This window comes from Mesoplodon densirostris, chromosome 1 (assembly GCF_025265405.1).
Source record: "Mesoplodon densirostris isolate mMesDen1 chromosome 1, mMesDen1 primary haplotype, whole genome shotgun sequence".
In the NCBI taxonomy this organism is placed as follows: domain Eukaryota; kingdom Metazoa; phylum Chordata; class Mammalia; order Artiodactyla; family Ziphiidae; genus Mesoplodon; species Mesoplodon densirostris.
The window spans coordinates 228,814,755-228,840,080 of record NC_082661.1 but is presented as its reverse complement, the minus strand read 5'-3'; the positions used below and the strand labels follow the sequence as shown (position 1 = coordinate 228,840,080).

General features: G+C 42.5%; 1 protein-coding gene across 3 annotated transcripts in view; it reads left to right on the top strand.

Annotated features, from left to right (window-relative positions):
* ZNF827 (zinc finger protein 827) overlaps positions 1–25,326 on the top strand; it is a 181,556-nt gene that overhangs the window by 15,303 nt on the left and 140,927 nt on the right. For all 3 annotated transcript variants that reach the window (XM_060115977.1, XM_060115981.1, XM_060115989.1), the window contains exon 2: positions 21,647–22,672. In XM_060115977.1, coding sequence (XP_059971960.1) covers positions 21,647–22,672 — 1,026 coding nt within the window. The remainder of the gene's footprint in view (positions 1–21,646; positions 22,673–25,326) is intronic.

Here is a 25,326-nt window from a genome sequence, read left to right as displayed (position 1 = left end):
ATTTTCATCCAACTGTTACCTTTGTGCGATGTATTCATGTTGGTGCATTTAGCTGTGGTGCATTCACTTTCACTGCTCCCTAGTATTGTACTGTAGAAACATACCACAGCGTGTGTGGTATGTTTCTACTTTTTGCTGTTAGAACAGTGCTGCTGTGAGCATGCAAGTACATATCTCTTTGGCCTGAGTGAAAATTTCTCTAAGACACTGGTTCTCAAATATTTTGGTCTTGGGACCACCTAAAAGTTATTGAGGATGTCAAAGAGCTTTTGTGTATATGCATTGTATCCATCTCTATACAGCATAACAGAGATTAAAATTGAGAAATTAAATATTTTTATTGTTAAAAATAATGGTTATAACCCATTATCTGTTCATTAGAAATAGGATATTTTTATGAAAAATACCTTTTTCCAAAAAAATTTAGTGAGAAGAGTGGTATTATTTCATAATTTTACAAATCTCTTTAACGTCTGACAAGATTATCATATCTGCTGCTACATTCAGTCAATTGCAGCATGTTTTGGATGGAATATATGAAGAAAATCTGGCTTCACACAGATATGTAATAGCCTTTTCAGATAATTACGGCTATTCTTTGGTACTTTGCCAAGACTCAAAAAGAGGGAGCTTCTTAAACCTATCCCTTAGCTTAGTTCATTGTAATGTGGAATCTGAAACCATTTCCATGAATTTTTTGTATTCAGTTTCATTAAAACCTACTGGTCTATATTGCAGTTTGAATGGATCATCACGTATGTACCATCACACATGAGTTATTTGGAAAGTATTGTTTCACTAAGTTCTGTAGATCTACCAAATGTTGAAACATGTCATTATACAGTATAAAAAATTTATTAATGTCAACACTGGTCTTATTTGAAAAGTCTGTATTGGGAAACTGTCAAGTTCACAGTGTAGGGTACGGGTTTTCCAAAATTTTAACTCTTGCTTGAAAGCTTGAATTTTATTGTTGGCTACAAATGCTGTCAGCTTTTCCTTAAAGTATCAACCTTACTTCATTCATTTCCCAGAAATTGCCTGCCAAATACCCAAATTTGAATGACCGAAGTTTGTCAGTTATTCTTTCAATTAAAAATGATATTCCATGAAAAATGTTGCTGGTTCTGCTCCCAACTCAATCACACACGTACTTTTCCTAGATACAGCCATCGTACTTCAGTTATGGCAGAAGTGCTTTATGCACACATTTCATTACATTTAATATTTTTTACAAGTTTGCTCAAGGGTCAATCTTTAATAAAATTCATAATTTCTACTGCTGCTTCATCAAAGATATTTTTTATATAGATATAATTTTTTTTTCTTTGTGACCACGCTGCATGGCTTGTGAGATCCTAATTCCCTGACCAGGGCTTGAACCCACACCCCCTGCATTGGAAGCTCAGAGTCTTTTTTTTTTTTTTTTTTTTTTTTTTTGTGGTACGCGGGCTTCTCACTGTTGTGGCCTCTCCCGTTGCGGAGCACAGGCTCCGGATGCGCAGGCTCAGCGGCCACGGCGCACGGACCCAGCCGCTCCGTGGCATATGGGATCTTCCCAAACCGGGGCACGAACCCGTGTACCCTGCATCGGCAGGCGGACTCTCCACCACTGCGCCACCAGGGAAGCCCGAAGCTCAGAGTCTTAACCACTGGACCGCCAGGGAAGTTCCCCACCAAAGACATTCTTAAGTGAAACTGGCAGGGTCGTTTTGTTTTGTGTGTGTGTGTGTTTACTGCGAGTGTGTGGTGGTGAAGGGGGCAGTGATTATTAGGGTGCTTTGGTACCACTGCCTCTACTTGAGCTAAGGTGCCAGCATTTTACCCACCATTGCTTTGGTGTCATCAGCGCAAATGTTAACAGAGTGGAAAGGGCATATAATATCTTAGTATTTCTATGAAAACAGTTTTGATCTTGAGGATCCCTGAAAGGGTCTCAGAGACCCCTGGGGGTCCACAGACCACACGTTGAGAACCACCTGTCTAAGGTGCCTGCACGGGAACGGAAATGCCAAGTCTTGGTGTTTGTGCTTCCTCAGCTTTGCTTGATAATGTTACAGTGCAGCACTTTGTGGCTATTTGCACTGAAGAACCCCAAAGGCAGGGGACCCTTCTCTCACAAGGGTTCTCAGCCTCTAGGAGGTTTCTTTGAAGTATCTTCAAAGTCTTTTGTTCCATCTGCAAATTTGGATGAAAATAGGCATCTTGCTCTATAACATAGGTTGCTTTAAAATAATGTTTTAAATAAACTTAGCAGTTAAATTACTTTTCTTCCCCACAAATACATAGGTCAAAACGTTGATCTATGAAGATGCTCCATGTTCATCCTGTGACTTCCTGGTACCCCCTTAGAGAAGGAGAACTCCTGTGGATACCACGGGTTCAGCATGATTTATTGTGGAGGGTGTATTGTTGTATATGGAGATGCCTGAGATTTTCAGGCCTGGGGAGCCGGGAGGATTTCTGGTCTTCTTGTGATCCCTTTCTGGGCTGCTGTCCCCACCCTTCATGAACCCACCGACCCAAGTCAGAAACCTGGGTGTAATCCTACATACGACCCATTTCCTTTCCTCCCACATCAAATGGACCACCAAGTCTTTTGATTCTACTTCCAAAATATCTCTAGCATTCATCATGCACCATCCCCACCAGTGCTTTCATTTATGTTGCTATTTTCTCCCATAAGAATTAACATCTTTTTTTGCCTCAGTCTCATCTCCTCTTCCCCCACCCCAGTCTCTGTATAATCCAGTCTTTACACTGTAGACTTTCTAAAAGACTCATGTAATCCAGATAATCCTTATTTAGGATGTTTTAGGCATTCCCTGAAAGGATAAAGTTTGCTATTCTTAGCAAAGTATAGAAGATGCTTCATCTTTTGAGCCCCCTTTCTTCTGCCCTCCTGTATATCCCTCCTGTATGCCCTCCTGTATATCCCTTATTTCAGTCATATCGAGTGATCTGTTTTGCAGACTGCCATGCTTATATCTCCTTACCTTGGCATATTCTTTTCCCTACTTCTGGGATGTCCTCAACCCATCTGATTGGCCTGATAACCTTCTTCTTATCCTTCAACACTCAGTCCTCTGAGAAACCTTCCCTGCCTCCCCTCCCCCCATCATTGTCCCATCTCCCAGCCAGAATTAGGCATATTAGGCATCCCCTCCCATGTTTCCCATGGATCTCTCATAATACCTCCCATGCTACATTATAATTGCTTATTCGTCTATGTCCTTATTGACTGTAAGCTTGGGGCATGGATTATTTCTTACTCATTTTTGTACATTCTTGCATGTAACAGTACTTGGTATATAGCAAGTGGTCAGTGAATATTGTTGAATAAGTGAATGAAAGGAGAGGTTAAGAACAGGTCACAGAATCAAAGATAGGAGGTGTTCTATATACATTATTGAATATATGAATGAGTGAATGAATGCATGAATGAATGAAAGAATGGGTCACAGAATCCAAGACATAGGAGGAGTTCCATCAACATTGTTGAATGAACGAATGGAGAAGTTAAGAATGGGTCACAGTATCAAAGGGTTATAGGGGTAGAAAGGACTTGGGGGACTATCTTCTGCTATCTTCCTCTCTCAGAAATGAGAAAACGATTTGCCTGAATTGTTTAACTGGGCTGGGTGGAGGTGATGAACAGTGCCACAAACCTTCCCATGGATGTGGCCTAGCAATGACTGGAGAAAGTCATGTGCTTCTGGAGTAGACTTGCTGACAAGAATAGGGGCCATGGCCTGCACCACAGGGGGATACCACAATCTGAGAGCCAGAGAGCACTTTTGTGGTTGGAAGTTTGTGGCATTCCAGACTGTAGAGTCTCCCCTCTGTTACTGGCTGCTGCTCTCCGTCTCTGTCCTCAAACTGTGCCAAGACTGTAAGATTTTCCTGATGACGGGGCATATTCTACATCTGGATTCCATGGTCATAACAACCAGAAGTTTCCTGCCCTTTTTGGCTGAGGTGATTATGATATAGAGCTGGGTAGCAATAGCAACAATTTTGAGGTAAGCTCTACTATTGAAAATACACTGTTTTCTCATCTGAGATTTCTAGGTGCCTGGGAGGGAGAGAAAGGGAAAACTATATTCACTACGTGCTAACTCTATATGCCCAATACTTTACTTACATAATTCTGATTTACCTTGACAATGACCCTATGAAATTGCAGGTATTAATATCCTGTTCTACATATGAGACAGTGGGCCTGTAGATGTTGGTAGGGTCTAGTAGGAGGCAGAGTGAGATTCGAGTGGCATTTTCTGGTGCCATGGCTTGTGCCCTTTCTGTTTTGCCATGCTGCTTCATGTTCTAGAAATGTTGTGGTTTTTTGGTTAGGCAAAACCTATTGTCACCTCATTTTATCAACTGGGTGAATTCTTGAAGTTTCATATACATTATGTACTTAAAAGGAGGAGAATCTGTAGTTGTCTAGTTCAATGTTGTCTGTGCTTGGCAGTTTGCACAAGCCTTGCCATCTCTGCAGGACCACAGGGCCTGGGAGAGGGAGCAGGTGTTATTACCCTACTTTACAGACAAGGGATCTGAGTAATGGGAGGGAGTGTCCCACAACTGTCTGGTTCATCTCTGTGGTCAGAACATCCAGTCTATGGATTGGTATTTAGTAGACCCTCCAGTTTTTGTTAAATAAGCATCAGGAGTTATATACCTGGTAAGTTCCAAATTCAGCCTGGAACCCAGGTCTCCGGATCTGAGTTCAGTGCTCTGTCCACTGCTAAACCATCCTGCTTTTCCCCAGAGCCCTAAGCAGAGAGATGCAAGAGTGAACTCTCATTGGCCTCTCATGGCATTTGGGAACCCTCTGATCAGGCTATCTGGTGGATTTCCACAAATCTAAATAAGCACATCTGGCCCCTTAGAATAAGATCTCTTTCTTGTTTTTGTTGCTCTTCCTTTAAATACTTCAATATAGGATTTTAAATCATCTCCTATCATGAATTTGGTAAAGTAGCAGGATACAAAATTAATGCACAGAAATCTCTGGCATTCTTATACACTAATGATGAAATATCTGAAAGAGAAATTAAGGAAATATTCCCATTTACCATTGCAACAAAAAGAATAAAATACCTAGGAATAAACCTACCTAAGGAGACAAAAGACCTGTATGCAGAAAACTATAAGACACTGATGAAAGAAATTAAAGATGATATAAACAGATGGAGAGATATACCATGTTCTTGGATTGGAAGAATCAACATTGTGAAAATGACTATACTACCCAAAGCAATCTACAGATTCAATGCAATCCTTTGTCAAACTACCACTGGCATGTTTCACAGAACTAGAACAAAAAAATTCACAATTTGTATGGAAACACAAAAGATCCTGAATAGCCAAAACAATCTTGAGAAAGAAAAACGGAGCTGGAGAAATCAGGCGCCCGGACTTCAGACTATACTACAAAGCTACAGTAATCAAGACAGTATGGTACTGGCACAAAAACAGAAATATATATCAATGGAACAGGATAGAAAGCCCAGAGGTAAACCCATGCACATATGGTCACCTATTTTTGATAAAGGAGGCAAGAATATAAAGTGGAGAAAAGACAGCCTCTTCAGTAAGTGGTGCTGGGAAAACTGGACAGCTACATGTAAAAGAATGAAATTAGAACACTCCCTATCACCATACACAAAAATAAACTCAAAATGGATTAGAGACCTAAATGTAAGGTTATAAAGCTCTTAGAGGAAAGCATAGGCAGAAATCACAGGAAGATCTTTTTTTGACCCACCTCCTAGAGAAATGGAAATAAAAACAAAAATAAACAAATGGGACCTAATGAAACTTAAAAGTTTTTACACAGCAGAGGAAACCAAAAACAAGACGAAAAGACAGCCTTCAGAACGGGAGAAAATATTTGCAAGTGAAGCAACTGACAAAGGATTAGGACAAATCTCCAAAATTTACAAGCAGCTCATGCAGTTCAATATCAAAAAAACGAACAACCCAATCCAAAATGGTCAGAAGACCTAAACAGACATTTCTCCAAAGAAGATATACAGATTGCCAACAAACACATGAAAGGATGCTCAACATCACTAGTCATTAGAGAAATGCAAATCAAAACCACAATGAGGTATCACCTCACACCGGTCAGAATGGCCATCATCAAAAAATCTACAAACAGTAAATGCTGGAGAGGGTGTGGAGAAAAGGGAGCCCTCTTGCACTGTTGGTGGGAATGTAAATTGATACAGCCACTATGGAGAAGAGTATGGAGGTTCCTTAAAAAACTAAAACTAGAACTACCATATGATCCAACAATCCCACTACTGGGCATATACCCCAAGAAAACCATAATTCAAAAAGAGTCATTTACCACAATGTTCATTGCAGCTCTATTTACAATAGCCAGGACATGGAAACAACCTAAAGTGTCCATCAACAAATGAATGGATAAAGAAGATGTGGCACGTATATACAATGGAATATTACTCAGCCATAAAAAGAAACGAAATTGAGTTATATGTAGTGAGGTGTATAGACCTAGAGTCTGTCATACAGAGTGAAGTAAGTCAGAAAGAGAAAAACAAATACCGTGTGCTAACACGTATATATGGAGTCTAAATATATATATATATATGGTTCTGAAGAACGTAGGGACAGGACAGGAATAAAGACGCAGACGTAGAGAATGGACTTGAGGACACGGGGAGGGCAAAGGGTAAGCTGGGACGAAGTGAGAGAGTGGCATGGACATATATAACACTTCCAAATGTAAAATTGATAGCTAGTGGGAAGAAGCCACATAGCACAGGGAGATCAGCTCGGTGCTTTGTGACCACCTAGAGGCATGGGATAGGGAGGGTGGGAGGGAGACGCAAGAGGGAGGAGATATGGGGATATATGTATATGTATAACTGATTCATTTTGTAATAAAGCAGAAACTAACACACAACTGTAGAGCAATTATACTCCAGTAAAGATACTTTAAAAAAAATCATTTCCTATCTACCTGACACTTCTCCATACAATGATTGGAAAAGGATCGATTATCCAATAATAGACTGATGGAGGATGCACCCCAGGAAGATCCCCGAGATCATCTAATGCAGTGTTTTTAAAACTAAAAAGAAAAAAAAAAATTAGTGAACCCTTGTCTTTAAGGAGAGCGCTCGTGTATAGATAAGATCAAAGTTGGGCTGCAGGTTAGCCGCGTGCTGAGGTGAAAGGTAAATGGATCCACACAACTATGCCCTTCCCTGGAGTCCTAGGGTTTTTGAGGGTATGGTTTATAAATCACTGATCTATTCTAAACCCCCTTATAGATGAGAAACCGAGGCACCCAAGTCCTTAGTGACTCACAGAAGTGGCTGGATCAAGAAGATGGTGATGAAACTTGTTGCCATCTGTCCGAATTTCCAGTATTGTTTTAAGCACCATTCTGCTATGACTATAAAGAAAAATTACCTATTTTTCTGCCTGTTTCTGTGCAGCCCCTTGAGCTAAGAATGGTTTTACATTTTAAAGTGTTGTTTTAAAAAAAATAAGCAATGGCAACAAAAACAAAGAATATGGGACAGAGACCATATGTGCACCACAAAGCCTAAAATATTTACTGTCTGGCTGTTCACAGAAAAAGATTGCTGACCCTGCTTTACAGGATTCACTACTATTGACGTTACCAAAAGAATTTGGCTTTCTTCTAAGTAGCTTCAAACCATGTAGATTGAAAACAAAGCCTGAGTCGTTGAGAATATTTATATCAAAAAGCTTTTCAAATGAAAGCTTTAAATGACCCTATAGCTTGTCATCCTGCTTTTCAAATACCAGTTATTGGTGGAGGGTAAGCTAGGTAACTAAGTTGTTATAACATGTGGGAGAATATTGCAGCCAGAGGGCTGCAGAGAGTTCTCAGTTCTATAAGATGAAAAAGAAGTGGTGTGGTTATTCAAATAGAGAATTGGGGCATTTTACAGACTCCCAAAAGGTTAACAGCGAGAGGAGATGACATACGAATAATGTAAGAGGTCACTCCCGGGAAACGGCCAGGCTCATTTTGGGGCCATACATCTGTGTGTCAGAGGGATTTATTGCTGTTGTTGGGCATTTACCTTGGGGTTGAACCTTCATCTGAAGCAACAGTAGACATATTCCCTGACCTCAGCCTTATCACTTGATGCATTTCCAGAAGGACTGAGCTTTGTTGGGAAGTGGAATGAATGTTTTCTTCTCTGGAGCATTGCTCCTGGTGACAGACAACTAGAGAACAGTGCCAGGTTTCTTTCAGGTGAAAGACTTAGCAAAGTTTTCTTAGTGAAACCCCAAGTGGGCATGCCTGAGGAAAGTCCGGGAAGAAAGGAAATCACCCCTGGAATTCTTCAGAGAGAATTAAGTGGACAAAACCGGTGGACTCCTGGTTGTTAAGGGGCTGTTAATCCAGCTCCAGGGTATTCTGGCCCTTGGAATTGCTCTGGTTTGTTGGTTGCTTGTAGATTTTGTTGTATCCGCTGTCTTTTGGCCTTCTATCATTGACTTCGTATGTGTGTGCCAGAAGGTGGGCAGGGAAAAGAAAGGGAGAGAACAAATAAGAGAACATTTGACCACTAGATAGCAGCCCTGGCACAAAGCCTGGTTCCAGTAAAGGTTAAAACTGTTGGCCTAAATCAGTGTTTAAAGTTAGGGTTGTCCTTGTAAGTGGTGTTCTTTGGTGTCATGGATTCTCATGCATAACCCAAAGAAATATTCTCACACAATTCCATAGCACCATCTCATTTTGTGAGTATGTGGGAGCTAGGAGCTGCTTCCTCTGCAGCTTTTGTTTTATGTGTATTTAATCACTAAATAAAAAGCAATTTCCTCTCCCTTGCTAAATCTCTTATCCCCTAAGGCTCTTTTCCTTCTGGATATACATATATTTTTAGTCAATAAAGGGCTTACTGTGTGAACTTTTCTGTGGCAGTCAGAACAGTTATGACCGTGATATGTTTCATTCCAAGGTGCCTGCTGTCAACACTTGGTAAATGTGCCCACAAAGAAATGTATCATTTTATGTATAAGCTAAGATTTTACTAAGTAGCCATTTATCTCTCTATAGAGGGCTGTTCTTAGACTACAGAGTGCATTATTATGTTATTATGGCTTTTTGTTGTTATTAAGTTCTTTTTTGATCTATTAAGAATTTCCTGGTGATTTCAGTAGTTTGGTAATTTATCGTTCATCTTAGAACAAGTATTGGTAATGTTGGGATGAAAACATTTATACAAGAGGAAATAAAAGTCAAGGAAGCAGATAATCAACCTATTTATCAGCCTTAGCAGACAATTTTTCTGGTAACACCATGGTAGCCATGGTAAATTTACTTCTGATTGCTTGAGGGGACAAATTCTATATGTTTTTTTGTAACATGGAGATGCCTGAAAGGGTTAACCATCAAGGAATCAATCTGTGGACTAACCAATCCTGTTTTGGTCTCTCGATTGGCCTTCTGACCAGTGGGTTCATACTATATTTTCAAGTATCCCCTCCTTTTTAATTTGCTACAATATATGTGGTGATGAGTACATATATACACACATAGATAGATAGATAGATAGATAGATAGATTTGTTTGTTTGGAGATTTCTAAGTTGCTCTAATTATAAAAGACTTCTCTTGCTTAATGTCTTTTTCAAAATCTTACATTTGACAGAAATTTGGCTAAAGTTTAGAGAGAAGCAAAAATAACCTTTTAGTCTGTAATCTCTGCAGCCTCAGGTGACTTCACACTGAGTGGCAGGGTGGTCAGTTTTGTGCAATAAACCCAGCTTATACAAAAACTACAGTACCAACTGAGGCTATGGTTTAGAATCCAAAGGTGAACAACCCCAGAAAAAAGTCTCAGGCCTTCATTCAAACTTAAGTGTATTTTTTTTCTAGAGCTGCCATTACAAAGTACCACCCATTGGATGGCTTAAATGACATAAAAATTTCTTTTAATAATTATTCTTAATCGATAAGATCCTATGACAATTATATGCAATAATTTAATACAAACAAAGCAAACAGATATTGTATTCCCATGATTCAAAAGAAGGTCAAACGAAAGTAATGTATTGTCTCACTGTTCTGGAGGCCAAAAGTCCAAGATCAGGGTATCAGCAGGGCCATGCTCCTTCTGAAGGTGCTAGGGAAGTATCTGTTGTGGGTCTCTCTCCCACCTTCTGGTAGTTTCTTGACTTGTGGCAGCACAACTACAATCTTCACATGGCTTGTCTGTCTCTGTGTGCAAATTCCCCCTTTTTATAAGGACACCAGTCATATTGGATTAGGGCCCACCCTAATGACCTCATCTCAACTTGATCACCTACAAAGATCCTATTTCTAAAATGGATGCCATTCACAGGTACTGGGGGTTGGACTTCAGCATCTTTTGGGGGGACACAATTCAACCTATGACACTTGGTTTTCATCTTTAGTTTGCACAGTTTTAATAAGCCTGGTGATTGTTTTTTCAGTTATGGCAGACAAAAAAATCTTCAAATTTAGAAGGAAGGGGCTCTGTGTAGGGCATAATAGAAAAAAGAAAAAGAAGTCAAAAGACTATTAAAGTAGGAGTAGTAACTTAAAATACCATTACTTGGGGCTATATAATATGGGAGCAAGCTGCTGAAAAGTCCCAGGAGTTTCTGAGACATATCTCAGAACATAATAATCATGTTACAAACATAGTAATTATGTTTCACACATCCTGTTTGAGTATGTATGCATTTTTACATCCCATCAAAACAAAATAAAAATATGCTGACTACATCAAGGTACTTTGGTACTTTTTGATTACCTGAAATATTACTTTTTGGTCAGGTTACTCATTTTCCGAAGGTATGAGTTTGAACCTCGCTTTGTCACTAAGTGTGTATATTAAGTAAGCCTTTTGGAAACTTGGTTTTCTGGTCTGTAAAGCGAAGAGAGTACAGTCTACCACATAAAATTATTGTGAGGATCAAATTTGCTGGTGAATATTAAAACACCCAATATAGAACCAGGTACATTTCCAGTGCTTTATACATGACTGTTTACTCTTTCAACAAATGTTTATTGGGAACCTGCAGTGTTCCAGGCCTCATTCTAGGATTCATTCATTCACTCAGCGATGATCACTTAGTGATTCAGTAGTAGAAGCACTGACCTCTACATTGGGACATCTGAGCTCAAATCTTTTTGTGAATCAATATGGGACCTCGGACAAATCACCAGCTCTCTCTAGGCCTCTGCCTAGAGGATAGACCTATGAACTCAATCTCCAAGGCTTTTCCATCTCTAAAATAATACCTATAACAAAATTCAGTTTCAACAAATAGAGTTGTAGTTCTTGATATCCAGCGGATCCATTGTATCATCCTGGGAAGTTACCTTCTGGGCTTCTGCTTTGCTCTCTGAAGTGGGGCGTACCAGGACGAGTGCTGTTTTCTGACAGTAATCATAGTAACACTGACAGCCACCCCTTACTGAGCTCTTGACAGTGTGCTACATACTTTTCATACATTCTTGCTTCTCCAAATAGGGTACATGTTTCTCCAAAGCAGGTGGATATCCAGAGGGAAATGGTGCACCTTCCAGGAGACTAAATGTTTCTGGATGTTTTGTGAGAAATACCCCCATATTATTAAGTAAGGACAAGCACAGCTATAGTATAGAGTGCAGAATTCACTTGAAATGTTAAGCTAAAACTCAGAGAAATTTGGGGCTTCCTGGAGGGGGCATCAGCTTCAGTCCCACATTTCCCTAGGCTGCTGTTGTCTTTTCTTGGCCACCAGGGAGGCTCTGGTGGAAAAGTTTGCAAAAACAGGCTCTTTTCCCTATTCTGTGTTTGACTCACATGAGAAAAATAGAATTGTCGTTTGTAATTTGGAAAACAGTTCTCATTTCCAGTACAGACAAGGGCTACCTTTCTGATTGTTAAGCCCATTCTTCCTTCTTTTTTAAAAAATGTATTTATTTATCTTTGGCTGCGTGGGGTCTTCGTTGCTGTGCACGGGCTTTCTCTAGTTGTGGCGAGCGGGGGCTAGTCTTCATTGTGGTGCGTGGGCTTCTCATTGCTTGGCTTCTCTTGTTGCAGAGCACGGGCTCTAGAGCACAGGCTCAGTAGTTGTGGCACACGGGCTTAGTTGCTCCACGGCATGTGGGATCTTCCCAGACCAGGGTTCGAACCTGTGTCCCCTGCATTGGCAGGCGGATTCTTAACCACTGCGCCACCAGGGAAGTCCCAAGCCCATTCTTCTTTCTCATTCACACATGTGGCAAATATTTGAGCGTGTGCTCCGGTGAGTACCATTCTAAGTATTGAGGATACAGCAGCAAGCAAAACAAAGCCTTCTCTCTTATGGAGCTTCTATTCAAATAAACAGTTATGTTTGAGGGGAGACCTGAGGAAGTAAGGGAGTCAGCCATGTGGCTCTTTTGGGGGGAAAAAGCTTTCAGGCAAAGGGAATAGTAAGTGCAAAGGCCCTGAGGTGGGAGCCTACTTTATTAACAAGGCAGAGTGGTAGCAGATGAAGCCAGAGGGATACAGATTATGTAGGGCCTTGAGGTCAAGGTAAGGGTTTTGGATTTTATTCTGAGAAATGTGAGAGGCCATTGTGGAGGCTTTGTGGATGGAGTAGTGGAATTGGAGATATTTTTAAAAGCTTACTCTGGCTGCTGGCTAAGAATAGTGGGGCAAGAATTGGAAGTAAGGCAACCAGTCAGAAGGCTACTGCCAATCTCCAAAATATACAAGCAGCTCATGCAGCTCAATATCAAAAAAACAAACAACCCAATCCAAAAATGGGAGGAAGACCTAAATAGACATTTCTCCAAAGAAGACATACGGATGGCCAACAAACATGTGAAAATATGCTCAAAAAAAAAATGCTCAAAATCACTAATCATTAGAGAAATGCAAATCAGAACCACAGTGAGGTGTCACCTCATACTGGTCAGAATGGCCATCATCAAAAAATCTAGAAACAATAAATGCTGGAGAGGGTGTGGCGAAAAGGGAAGCCTCCTGCACTGCTGGTGGGAATGTAAATTGATATAGCCACTATGGAGAACAGGAACAGTATGGAGTTTCCTTAAAAAACTAAAAGTAGAACTACCATACGACCCAGATATCCCACTACTGGGCATATATCCCGAGAAAACCATAATCCAAAAAGAGACATGTACCACAATGTTCATTGCAGCTCTATTTACAATAGCCAGGACATGGAAGCAACCTAAATGTCCATCGACAGACGAGTGGATAAAGAAGATGTGGCGCATATATACAATGGAAGATTACTCAGCCATAAGAAGAAACGAAATTTAGTTATTTTTAGTGAGGTAGATGGACCTAGAGTCTGTCATACAGAGTGAAGTAAGTCAGAAAGAGAAAAACAAATACCGAATGCTAACCCATATATATGGAATCTAGAAAAATGGTACTGATGAACCTAGTGGTAGGGCAGGAATAAAGATGCAGACGTTGAGTGAGAGTGGACTTGAGGACACGGGGGAAGGGGAGGCTAGGACGTAGTGGGAGAGTAGCATGGACACACATACACTACCAAATGTGAAATGGGTGGCTGGTGGGAAGCAGCTGCATAGCACAGGGAGATCAACTTGGTGCTTAGTGTCCACCTAGAGGGGTGGGATAGGGAGGGTGGGAGGGAGGCTCAAGAGGGAGGGATATGGGGATATATGGATACATATAGCTGATTCACTTTGTTATACAGCAAAAAGTAACACAACATTGTAAAGCAATTATACTCCAATAAAGACATATAAAGGAAAAAAAAAAAAGGCTACCTCCATAGTCCAGGCAAAGGGTGCAGTGCTGTACACAAGGGTGGGCGTTGTAGTAATGGTGAAAAGTGGCAAAATTTGGGATGTATGTTGCAAGTAAAACCAACAGAATCCACAAAGGAATTAGATGGGGTGTGGTGGTGAGAGAAAGAGGATAGAGGAGACTGGCTGTGGCATTTTGGTCTAAGCAGTTGCAGGGATGGAGTAGTTGCCATTCACGTTGAGATGAGCTGTTTGATGGAGGAGCCTGGGTAGTTCCTCGGTCTCTGGAAGATCTGGCAACTTTATATGAGAATACTGAAACGGGCTTAGGTACTGTTTGGAACTCACTCTGAAGGTAAGGAGCGATGTGCTCATTTGTGATACCTTTGTTTTCCTCGTGGACACTTGCAACAATAATTTGCAAACGCTGCCGTGTGCAAAATGCTCATTTTGACCCAGGAGGCCGCTCTGCTATCTCAGTCTGCGGACTCTTATCCTCTCCAGACTTCCTCTCATTTCCCCATGCCCTCACGTCACCTTTTCCTCAGCTGGACTGGTGACAGGGATCTGGTTGTCTTCTCCACCCTGGCAGTTTAAAATAACTAGCAATTCTTACATTTTCTTCTTGGCCACGCTGACAGCGGATGGGTGCCCCTGGGCAGCGGTGTCCTGTAACTGCGGCCTCCGCGGCTTGGTCCTGCAGAGCCGATTACCTGTCCATGCCTGTCACTCAGACTGTGGACTTGGAGCCCCGAACCCCTGAAAGGTCTCTTCGTTGAGGGCAGAACCGGTGTGGGGGGATGTGCTGAGGCTTTCAGGCTCCAAAGGGACAACTGAAAAGTTGGCAAGTAAATCGGCCTAAAGGAGGATATGTTTTATGCTCAGAATCACGAAATGGGTTCCGAACCGCCTGACGTGCATCAGACTAAACCTTTATGAAACATTAGAGAGGTCATTGCTTTTGTCCTTCTGGTGCCTCTTTCCTCTCGTTTCTTCTGTGACCCACATTGAGCCATTGTTAAGCCTGCCCTCTAGCTTCAGCGATAGGTCCAGGGAGTGGCACGTGACCTGCAGCAGTCAATCAGAGGAGGAAAGACCTTTCTGCCATGGTACGTCATTGAGAGTGAGAACCCAGAACCTGCGCAGCCAGGAAAGGTGGCCCGACAGGAGGATGTTAACCTCCGAGAAGAGACTAGAGGCAAACGAGAGGGAGCCCTCATGGTGCTTTCCACACCCTCTCTGACGCTAGCAACATTGTGTCCCTCTCAGTGATGTAGGGACCAAGAACATTACCTACGGCTTCCTGCAGTTCTGGTTGTCGTTTACAACCAGAGAAGCCCTACGACCTACCCCTACTATGGGCAGGGCTTCGAGGGGAAATACAAAAGGGAATTGATCACGGTCCTGCCCCAGGAATGTATAACCTAACAGTTTGATTTCAAATGTAGTGGGGACTTCCGTGGTGGCGCAGTGGTTAAGAATCTGCCTGCCAATTCAGGGGACTCGGGTTCGATCCCTGGTCCGGGAAGATCCCACATGCCGCCGAGCAACCAAGCTGGTGCGCCACAACTACTGAGCCTGCTCTCTAGAGCCCGTGCTCCGCAACGAGAGAAGCCACCGCCATGAGAAGCCAGTGCACCGCAAAGAGTAGCCCCCGCTTGCCAAAGCTAGAGAAAACCCACATCTGGCAATGAAGACCCAATGCAGCCAAAAATAAATAAATAAGTAAATTAAAAACAACAACAACAACAACAACCCCAAAGTAGTAAGTAGGGTAAGGTAGTTGGTCAAATCTGCCCTTAACAAATCAATAGACGGTGAGTTTTGTAAATGTGAAGAATCTGGAAACATTTTCCTTAGGTGAGTTTATCTAACATTGGTCACCAGAATATTAGCTTACTCCACAACTGGGCTGTTTCCTGTTTGATAGTTCCCAGAGGAGTGAGCCCTCTTATGAATTTCCAGCGTCGTCTGTTGAAATCCTCTTCATCCTCTGAGGTCCCTTTCCAAAGCCACCTGCGCAATTGGAATGATTCGCTCTCTTACGCACACACGACTCTTGCTTGATGGTACTAGTCATTGTGTTTCATAGGATTATGCATTCCTGGCTTCCTTGTTGACTATAAGCTGTTGGCCTAGAAATTGTTGCCTCCCCTAGGCGCCCTGTTGCAGAGAACAGTTCCCTGAACATGGTAAATGCTCAGTAAATGTTGAATGAAACCAATTATCAGCACTGGTTTTACTAATAACTTTTGTACACGGCTCCATAAACTTTGCAAACTGCTTTTGTATACAGTTGCAAGGAAAAGTCTGTGGTATGATTTAAGGTTTGTATTCCAGGTATAACTGATAATACTGATAGTGATGTGTGGCCTTTAGCTATGGATGTGTATCAGGTGGAAAGTGAAAACATGGAAGATTTGTAGATGAAAATGAACCAGAAGGTTAGGGACCAGGTGAACACACCTGTGGTCACAAGAAGAGGGTGTTGGCTGCCAGAGGACTGAACATGAGTCAGCTCCATCCAGGCGAGTCCTGAGAGCTTAATCCTGGTTCTCTTCAATACCTGCTGGTGAGATTCATGTGGGCCGACTGGTGGGAATGGTTTGTGGGTAGATTTAGAAGTGAGGCTTTTCGGCTTCCATCTCCACTCGTTTTCACCTCAGCCAAAAAGCGTGAAAATTAATAGGCGACTCCTTATATATTTTTTTCTCTCTCCTACCCATCTTTCTGAATGAGGACCTTCTGAGTTGAATATCAGTCCAATTAAATGCATCTGATTAAAACTGTCAAACTGAAAGGGAAGTGAGTTGAAAAAAATGCAGCGAGAGTTGTGGCTCTCAAGTTACCCAGTTTCTCGGCTTGAGGACTGAATTGTAAATAAATGTGTTAGGTAGTGAAATTTGGTTTTGTTTTCCCCAAAGGAGAAGTATTTGCCACATGGAAACAAAATGTATTCAGCATATTCTCATTCTGTAATTGCACCGTTTCTATTCTTAATTCTTCGAGTTTCTGATTTAAAGGGAAAAACACCAAAACAGACTGTTGTGTAAAATTGACAGGAATGAGTGTGAACCTGGCTGTCAGAGACATAGCAATGGAAATAGCTTCCTGTTCTGGAGGTTAAAAATAATGGATCTAGGAGGGAGTTATTTACACGGGCACTTCGGAGGCTTCCCCGGGAGCCTCAGTCAGGAGAGCTGTGAGATCCATGGTGGAGGCTGGATGTGCGGGGAGCGTCTGCAGGAGAGTGGCCTGTGCGCTGCCCTGTGATTACGTGCCACTGTTCCCTGTTGGTGACAGACCAGGAAACAGAACAGCCTCGCAGCCCCGGGTGGGGCTGGGGGATGGGGTGTGTGCGTGGGGGGAGCCTCAGGTTGGGAAAGAGCGTCAAAAGTCAAGCCTCACTTGTTCTGAAGTTCGTAACGTCCGGCAGATTAATCCCCTAGATTGCAGGAATGCTATTCGAGCATCCCAGTGAGAGAACCTTTTCTCATCATGCGGTGTGAAAGGCTTGGGACGGGGGTGGGGGGGTGGGGGGTGGCGGTGCAGGCTCCGCTGAAGCGGAGCTCTCCGCAACTGGACCAGGGAGAATGAAACTGAATGTGAAAATAAAACAACAGCCCAGCAGAAGGGAAACAAAGTTAATATTTGTGGGAGAAAACTCCTTGTTGCCGCCGTTTTATGAACCGAAAGCCTATTTGTCGAAGCCTGTCAGGAGTTTTCTCTAAACCTCCGCAGGTCCCAACTTCTCTTGCATTCATTTCTCTGCGTGCATCTCCCACCTTTTGCTTGACCTCAGGTGATGACAGAATAATTTCGGAGATGTTTCTCCTCGGGTTTCTGGTCTGGCTCCTTCTAGGTCATGCCTTACAATTATTTGCTGGTTTATTACTTGAATAACCTCGATTTCAGGAGCAGCATTTTTGGAAAAGTGATTAATAGAATATTACGAGTTAAAAAATATTCTTTAGGTAGCCGAGTTTCCTTGCAGTGCACAAGAGAGTGTATGTATCTCAGTGAGCGTGTCTGCAAAGCAGGGAGAAATGGATGGTTAAGAAATATCCCGGGGTTTTAAAGGACCTAAATTGGTCTGTTTAAGAAATGCTTTATTTGATTGTTTGCTTTTTCTGGGCTGTGTTTTGGTAAGGTTGAGGAAGTTCCTTTAAAAGTGGATATCAACTGTTTGTATCAGTCTTTTTTTTTTTAACTTTTTATTTTATGTTGGAGTAAAGCTGATTAACAATGTTGTGATAGTTTCAGGTGCACAGCAAAGGGACTCAGCCATACATATACATGTATCCATTCTCCCCAAACTCCCCTCCCATCCAGGCTGCCACATAACATTGAGCAGAGTTCCCTGTGCTATACAGTAAGTCCTTGTGTGTGTTTTTTTTTAACACTCTTGAACGTTTGGATCTCCTTATCACTGCTTAATGGGATTAGAGCCTGAATTCTTTAGTTTTTGACCCACTCACTGGCTTCAGCACATTTGGAGGGGGAATATTCTTGCTCACTTAGGGTCTGGGGGGGGCAGGAAATTAAACTTTGCCTTTGGGGCTTTGCCAATAGATGTGTTGAATTCTTCAGGCGTTCGAAATCAGTTTTTGAGGACAGCAACAGAGAAGAGTCAGAGAGGGAATGGAGAGATCAGAGTATAGGAATAATGGATATTTACCTCTTAATGGTTTATGTTAAAATAAAGAGTGAATACACTCCTTATCACTGAGAATTCTCTTGCTGATTTCTGTTTCCAGAGGGTGGAAGGATAGCTGGCTGGGGGTGGGAGGACAGCTGCTCAGAGCTTTCTAGAAGTTGCTATTCAGAGGGCATGTGGCAGGGGCTTTGAAAAGGAGCCTTGGGCCAGGTGTGGAGAAGATTTGGGTTTTGGGTTCCAGTGTTATCTGTAGGTTAGCTGTGTGCCTTTGATGCAGCCAGGTAACCTTTATTTAATAGTCTCAGTAAAATGACAAGACTGGACACGGATATGGTTGTAATTCTTTGTGGTTCTCAAAACCCTGATTTTATGTACCTTGTTAATTGCCTCATACTACAAAGTTCTAGACCAATCTTGACTATCTTGAGCTACTCTAGTTTGACAAAAACATAATCTACAAGTATTTCCTTTTGAAACATATGTTTTCCTATGTTAGTTCATTTAGTGAGTGTTAATAAAGATCAAAGGAGAGATCCTTGAACAAGATCTTCAACTATTCTTACTGGAGTGATTTTTAAATCTTTAAGTTCTCTTACTATTTATAAGATCGTTCCCATGTGATTTTTCTGAAGGATGAGGTATTTAATCAGAAATCAAGACAGGGGCTTTGCCAAGGAACGTAAAATTAGCCCTATTGTTGAAATGGATGTTGACTGCTTGGTGTTTGGTAAAAGCATCCCTACGAGAATCCGTTGGGGAGATGGGTAGTTCTGGGTTCCCCTGATTTCAGGAAAGATGAAAAATGTTGAAATCAAATGGGAAGAAGGAAATGTGGCAAATCACAAGGAGCCGGACTGTTCTTAACAGAGAAAACTCAATTTTGTCTGCTTTTTTCCAGCAAATTCCATTTGATATTTTATATTTTCTTGATAACTTAATAAGGAATCTCAGGAAAGAGTTGCAGAACTTTAACTTAGTGAAAGAGAATTTGTCATTTGTGACATTTCTCCTCTAAAGAGCAGGGGAAGATCAGTGTATTAGCTTGTAGTTCGTGCATTACTACTTGCAGCTATTTCTATTGGGAAAGGAAACAGCATGTTATACAGCAAAACTTGGCACAGTGGGGCATTTGGGCTCGATCCCTAAACCTTCACGGAACTCTGCTAGGGACCAGGCATTGTGCTAGGCATATGTGTGATCTGTATATAATAAGAAAATCCCTGCCTTCAAGGAACACCACCACCTAATTCTTTAGAAGATAAGTCCGTAGCAGACAGTTCATTTAGAGTCATATAACACCAATATTTAAAAAATGGGAATGTTGGGTCTGCATTCAAAATATGCACAGAATCCCGCTACTTCTCCCCACCTGCGATCACCTTGAGCTGGCCTCCCTGTTCCCACCTTGTACCTGCGCTCTCTTTTCCACATGCAGCCAGAACAGACCTTTGAAAACCTGAGTCACAGCAAGTCACTGCCCTGCCCCTCCCGCTCCAGTGGTTCCCAGTTGCACCAGATGCAAAAAACCTTTCAGTAGTTTACAATGTCCTACTGATAGGCATGGCCTCCCTCCTTTATAACTTACACATTCTCTTTCTCTCTCTTTCTTGTTATTTCTCTTTCTCTCCTACTGCTCTGACACTCTCACTCACTCACTCCACTCTCCCCACACTGGCTTCCTTGCTGGTCCATGCGCATGCCAGGCAAGTTCCCACATCAGGGCGTTTACAGTGACCCCCTCTGCCTGGGCCCCTCTCCCAGAGAGGGCTGCCTGACCAGCTGCTGGCGTCTTTCAAGTCCTTTGCTCAAATGTCACCGCCTCCGTGAAGCCTCACCCCAACTACCTTATTTAACGTGACAACTCACCTAGCCCTTACCTCCAACCCTCCTCATCCTGCGTCTGTATCTTTTCCCATAACACTTATCACCCTCTGGCTTACTGTAGGATTTACCCATTTATTCATTTTGTTTAACATCTGTCTTTCTCCACTGGAATGTAAGCTCCAAGAAGGCAGGATCTTTGTTTAGTTCAACGTTGTTCAGTCTAGAACAATCTAGAACAACGCCTGACATGCAGCAGGCACTCCCTCATTATTTGTTGAATGAGTGAGTGAAAGAATGAGAAAGAGAGACGAATTCTGACTGAGAGTTCTAGGCAGAATCATGAGGAAGAATCCTCTGAGCTGGCTGTTGGAGGATGGGCAGAGTTGGACCGTCCGGTTTTCCGGGGAAAGACATTCCAGATCAAAGGAATATTTTGAGCAAAGGTAGAAAAGTGGCGGAGCCCACTTGTGCTCCTGGAATGGCAAAGAGTCCCAACTAACCGGTGCCGGGGGCCAGTGAGAGCAGTAAGGTGGACAGATAAACTAATGGATAGAAAAAGAACCAAAGGGGACTCTGGGTGGAGTGAGGGAACAAATTACTAATCACTACCCATGTTGAGAGGGCAGGCGAGTCGGGGGTTGGAATCTCAAATAAGCGGCATGCGTTGTCCCTTTAAGAAATCAGGGAGAGATTGTCCCTTTTAAGAAATCAGGAATGTGAACAGTGTTTGCTAATGAGATCTCATTTTTATATAGTACTTGACTGTTTTCAAAACATGGTCACATGTTTATTACGATGGAGGCTTCAGAGCAACTATGTGAAGTTGGTGTAATAGCTAATAGGCAGGTTTTTATTTACATGATTTGATCAACTTAAAGTTAATTGCATTTTACTGTATCAAGCCAGCTAAGTGACTCATAGTTAGCAAGTGGAGAAGTGGCTTCCCACTGCCTTGGGTCTCATCACACTGTGTTTCCCCTTCTGCCAGTCTGCCTCTTTCATTTCCCACACAATCCTAAAGATGTCATGCTGGGATTTTTCACCAGGGTACAAGCTTCTTCCCATTTCCCCCATCATTGAAAGCAGCGGTTTCTTCTTTACCGGATCCATTTTTCTCTTTCCTCCTTTTCCATTTCCCTTTACCTGGAATAATTATGAGAACGATGAACACATGGAGAAGGTGGGTGTGTTTTTACCTTGGCCTGTTCAGCATCCTTTCAGCCTTAGGCTGAGACGGTCTGACCCAGCCCCTGACATGCTCTGAAGTCGTGTCCGTCTTTCGTGTGGTTCTTGGGTGGAGGGGCAGAAGAAGCATGTCCACGACTCCATGTGAGCGTCTTCAGGCTTGCTTGGTGCTCGCTTTGGGAGTAAACCTGATCTTCTTAATTCCCCCAGATTTTAGTAGGCAGGACGAGGCGGAGGGAGAACTCAGTGAAGGAGAACACTGGTATGGGAACTCTTCGGAGACGCCGTCGGAAGCATCCTATGGAGAAGTCCAGGAGAACTATAAGCTGTCCCTGGAGGACCGGATCCAGGAGCAGTCCACTTCCCCCGACACCTCCTTGGGAAGCGGGACCCCCAGCAGTCACACGCTGGAGCTGGTGGCACTCGACGGTGAGGTCCTGCGAGACCCACTGCAGTGTCCAGATCACCTCTCCCCCGGCGTGTCTTCTTTGTGTGATGATGATCCCGCGGGCTCCACCAAGCCCTTGAGCAGCAACTTGAGGCGGCTGCTAGAGGCCGGCTCCCTCAAACTCGATGCCACGGCCACGGCCAACGGCAGGGTGGAGTCCCCTGTCAACGTCGGCTCGAATCTCTCCTTTTCCCCGCCGTCCCACCATGCCCAACAGCTCAGCGTGCTGGCCAGGAAGTTGGCTGAGAAGCAGGAACAGAATGACCAATACACTCCAAGTAACCGTTTCATATGGAATCAAGGTAAGTGGTTGCCAAACTCAACCACCACCTGCGGCTTGTCCCCGGATTCAGCCATCCTCAAACTGAAAGCTGCAGCCAATGCTGTTCTGCAGGACAAATCGCTGACCAGGACGGAGGAGACCATGCGATTTGAGTCCTTTTCCTCCCCTTTCAGCTCCCAGTCTGCCAGCTCCACCTTGGCAGCTTTATCCAAGAAAGTCAGCGAGAGAAGCTTGACTCCTGGCCAGGAACACCCGCCCCCGGCCAGCTCTTTCCTTTCCCTGGCTTCCATGACCTCCTCGGCGGCCCTTCTGAAAGAGGTCGCTGCAAGGGCTGCCGGGACCCTTCTGGCTGAGAAATCATCACTGGTGCCTGAGGACCCTCTCCCGCCACCGCCTTCAGAGAAGAAGCAAGACAAAGTGACCCCGCCGCCACCTCCACCACAATCCTTGGAATTATTGTTACTCCCAGTTCCTAAGGGAAGAGTGTCTAAACCCTCCAACTCAGGTATGGATGCTTTCATTTCCATCATCTTGTATATAAGTCTTTTTTTTGTTTACCTGTCAGTTGCAACGTCTAATTCATTGCCTTCTTTGCTTGGGTTCCCCATCTGATCTGAGGCAGGAATAAAAAAGCAGGAGCATGACAAAATACTTTAAGTAAGTAGCCTAGGGGGTTCTTTCATGTATGTGTGACACAAAAAAACTTCACCAATAGCTTTAGTTTTGAAAGGTAATGAATAATCTTAGAGACATACAGTACTCCTCCATTGCATAGAAATGATTTTTTTCTTTTATTCTTACCAAGTTCAGGCTAGGTCCACACAAGATATATTTAATAGGGGACGATCAAAGCACCTTTGTCATGGAGTGCATGGCATCCCTGAACAGAGGGGAGAAGAAAAACTCACTGCTTTTGAAACAGTTGACAAGAGAGAGCTTACCGTCCTACTGCTTCCATGACAAATGGACTTTTGTATCATCAGTAGCTATTCTGCCCTAATTTACCACACTGTATACTTTCATGTTAGCATTTATATTAATTTTTTGGTGGAACGTAAGCCTTTACTTATCGTGTTCTTCCATAATTTCTTGTCACACAAGAACTCTAAAGAGTATTGTCATTCAGATGTAATCAAAGCATTTCCTGCAAATGCTTTATTTTATTCCAGTCCAATCAGATTCTGAAGGAATGTGCATGTGGAAAATGTGAATCATGGGTTTTTCTTGTGGAGACGGTCTTTCCAAAGGAGAAGTGGCCGTTTTATAGAGGCTTGACATTCACAGTTATTCATCTGAGGGAGAAACTTAGTCACTTGAGTCCTCACAGTGGAAACATCATTTCTTGTACTGCTTTGTTTCTAAATTATGCCCATGGTAAATACAGGGTCCCAGAGATGGATATATGGAGTTTCGGATGTCTCTTGAGGATATCCTGCCAGACTGGAACAGGAAGTGGGCCATGTGTGTCCTCATCAGTAGAAACGCTGCCATTGTGTGCGTCTAGCCAACTTTTGATTATTTGCAGCCATGTTGATGACAGGGGCTTAGAATGGCAAATAATTGACTGAACAATCACAACTAACATCAATTTGATGCATTTATGACAAATTTCCATTTAAATTGCTGAGTGAGCTATATGCACTCATTATAATTACTTGAAAGCTTGTGTAAACAGCAGAACAGAACTAGGAAAATGGATATGTGGAACTTTTATGACTCTTTAAGTGATCCAAACTGCTCACTCCAGGGTTTCTGAAGTGTCAAGAAAATCCTGGAATGTTGATCAATTCTGAATTTCCCTACTCTTCACTTCTCACTCGCCATCAGGGGAAATAAAGAGAAAAGTGGCTAAAATTAGGAAAAGGGGGACAAGCAGAGGGAGTGGGGTAATTTCGCAAGGGAATAAATCACTCCTGGTTTATAGAAATTTCATTTAGGGGTAGCAGCAGAAAGAGAAGTATGGCTATCTATGTAAAATATCACTTTATAAGTATTCTCCATCTGGTTATTAAATAACTATATTAATGATATTTCTCCTGTAAATTCACCTGGACACTAGTTACTAGGAAAAACTTACACAAAATTAGTGATAAACTTTAGGTGGCTAAAGGCTTGGAAAGAGGGAACTGATAAAACTGTCTCCTGACAGCAGACTCTAATGGCTTTGTCATTTTCAAGTGTCTTGGGTGTAACCAGCAATGGTTATGAAGTGTGAACTTTTCACTCAAGTGACTAGATGCACGTGAAGAGGAGAGAGAGAGGTCACGAGCTTCCAGGGTGGGCGATAGACTGTTTGCCTGTTTCGTTGTAGGATCTACACTCCAGGGATGAGATGTGCTCCCTTTTTGGTTTAAATGCCCTTAATCCATGCCCATACCTCCACAGGCTTCTCAGCAGAATTGAATATGGAGATCTATATGAAATTGATTTTTTCTTTTTTCTTTACTGAATTTATTCTGTTGCTGAAACACTTAATATTTGAATCAATGAACATGTTCCAACTGAAAGAGGAGGGAAAAGAACTTCTCAGAATGGGGCTCTGCCACCCCTTTTGCTGATGGACAGGGACCTGTGTCCCCTGTTTTCCACATGCCTCTGTTCACAGTCCAAGACTTGGCAGAGCGGCTCCATTGACTGAGTGACTGTATTAAAAAACAAAACAAAACAAAACATTCATTTTGTAAAACTCACGCAAGAGAAAAGATCGGTGCAAAGAGAAACACGAGGGCTCTTGAAATGATCCCCTGTGTGTCCATGTGGGCACATCCTAAATTCAAGTTCTGTTTCTTTAAAACGTTTATTTATTAAACCATAGTTGATTTACCATATTGTGTTAGTTTCAGGTGTACAGCTTCAGATTCTTTTCCATTATAGGTTATTACAAGATGTTGACTATAGTTCCCTGTGCTCTACAGTAAATCCTTGTCGTTGATCTATTTTATATATAGTGACGTGTATCTATAAGTCCTCCAATCCTAATTAGTCCCTCCCTTCCTTTACCCTTTGGTAACCATAAGTTTGTTTTCTATGTCTGTGAGTCTATTTGTTTTGTAAATAAGTTAGATTCCACATATAAGCGATATCATATGATATTTGTCTTTCTGTCCGACTTTCTTCACCTAGTATGATAATCTCTAGGTCCATCCATGTTGCTGCCAA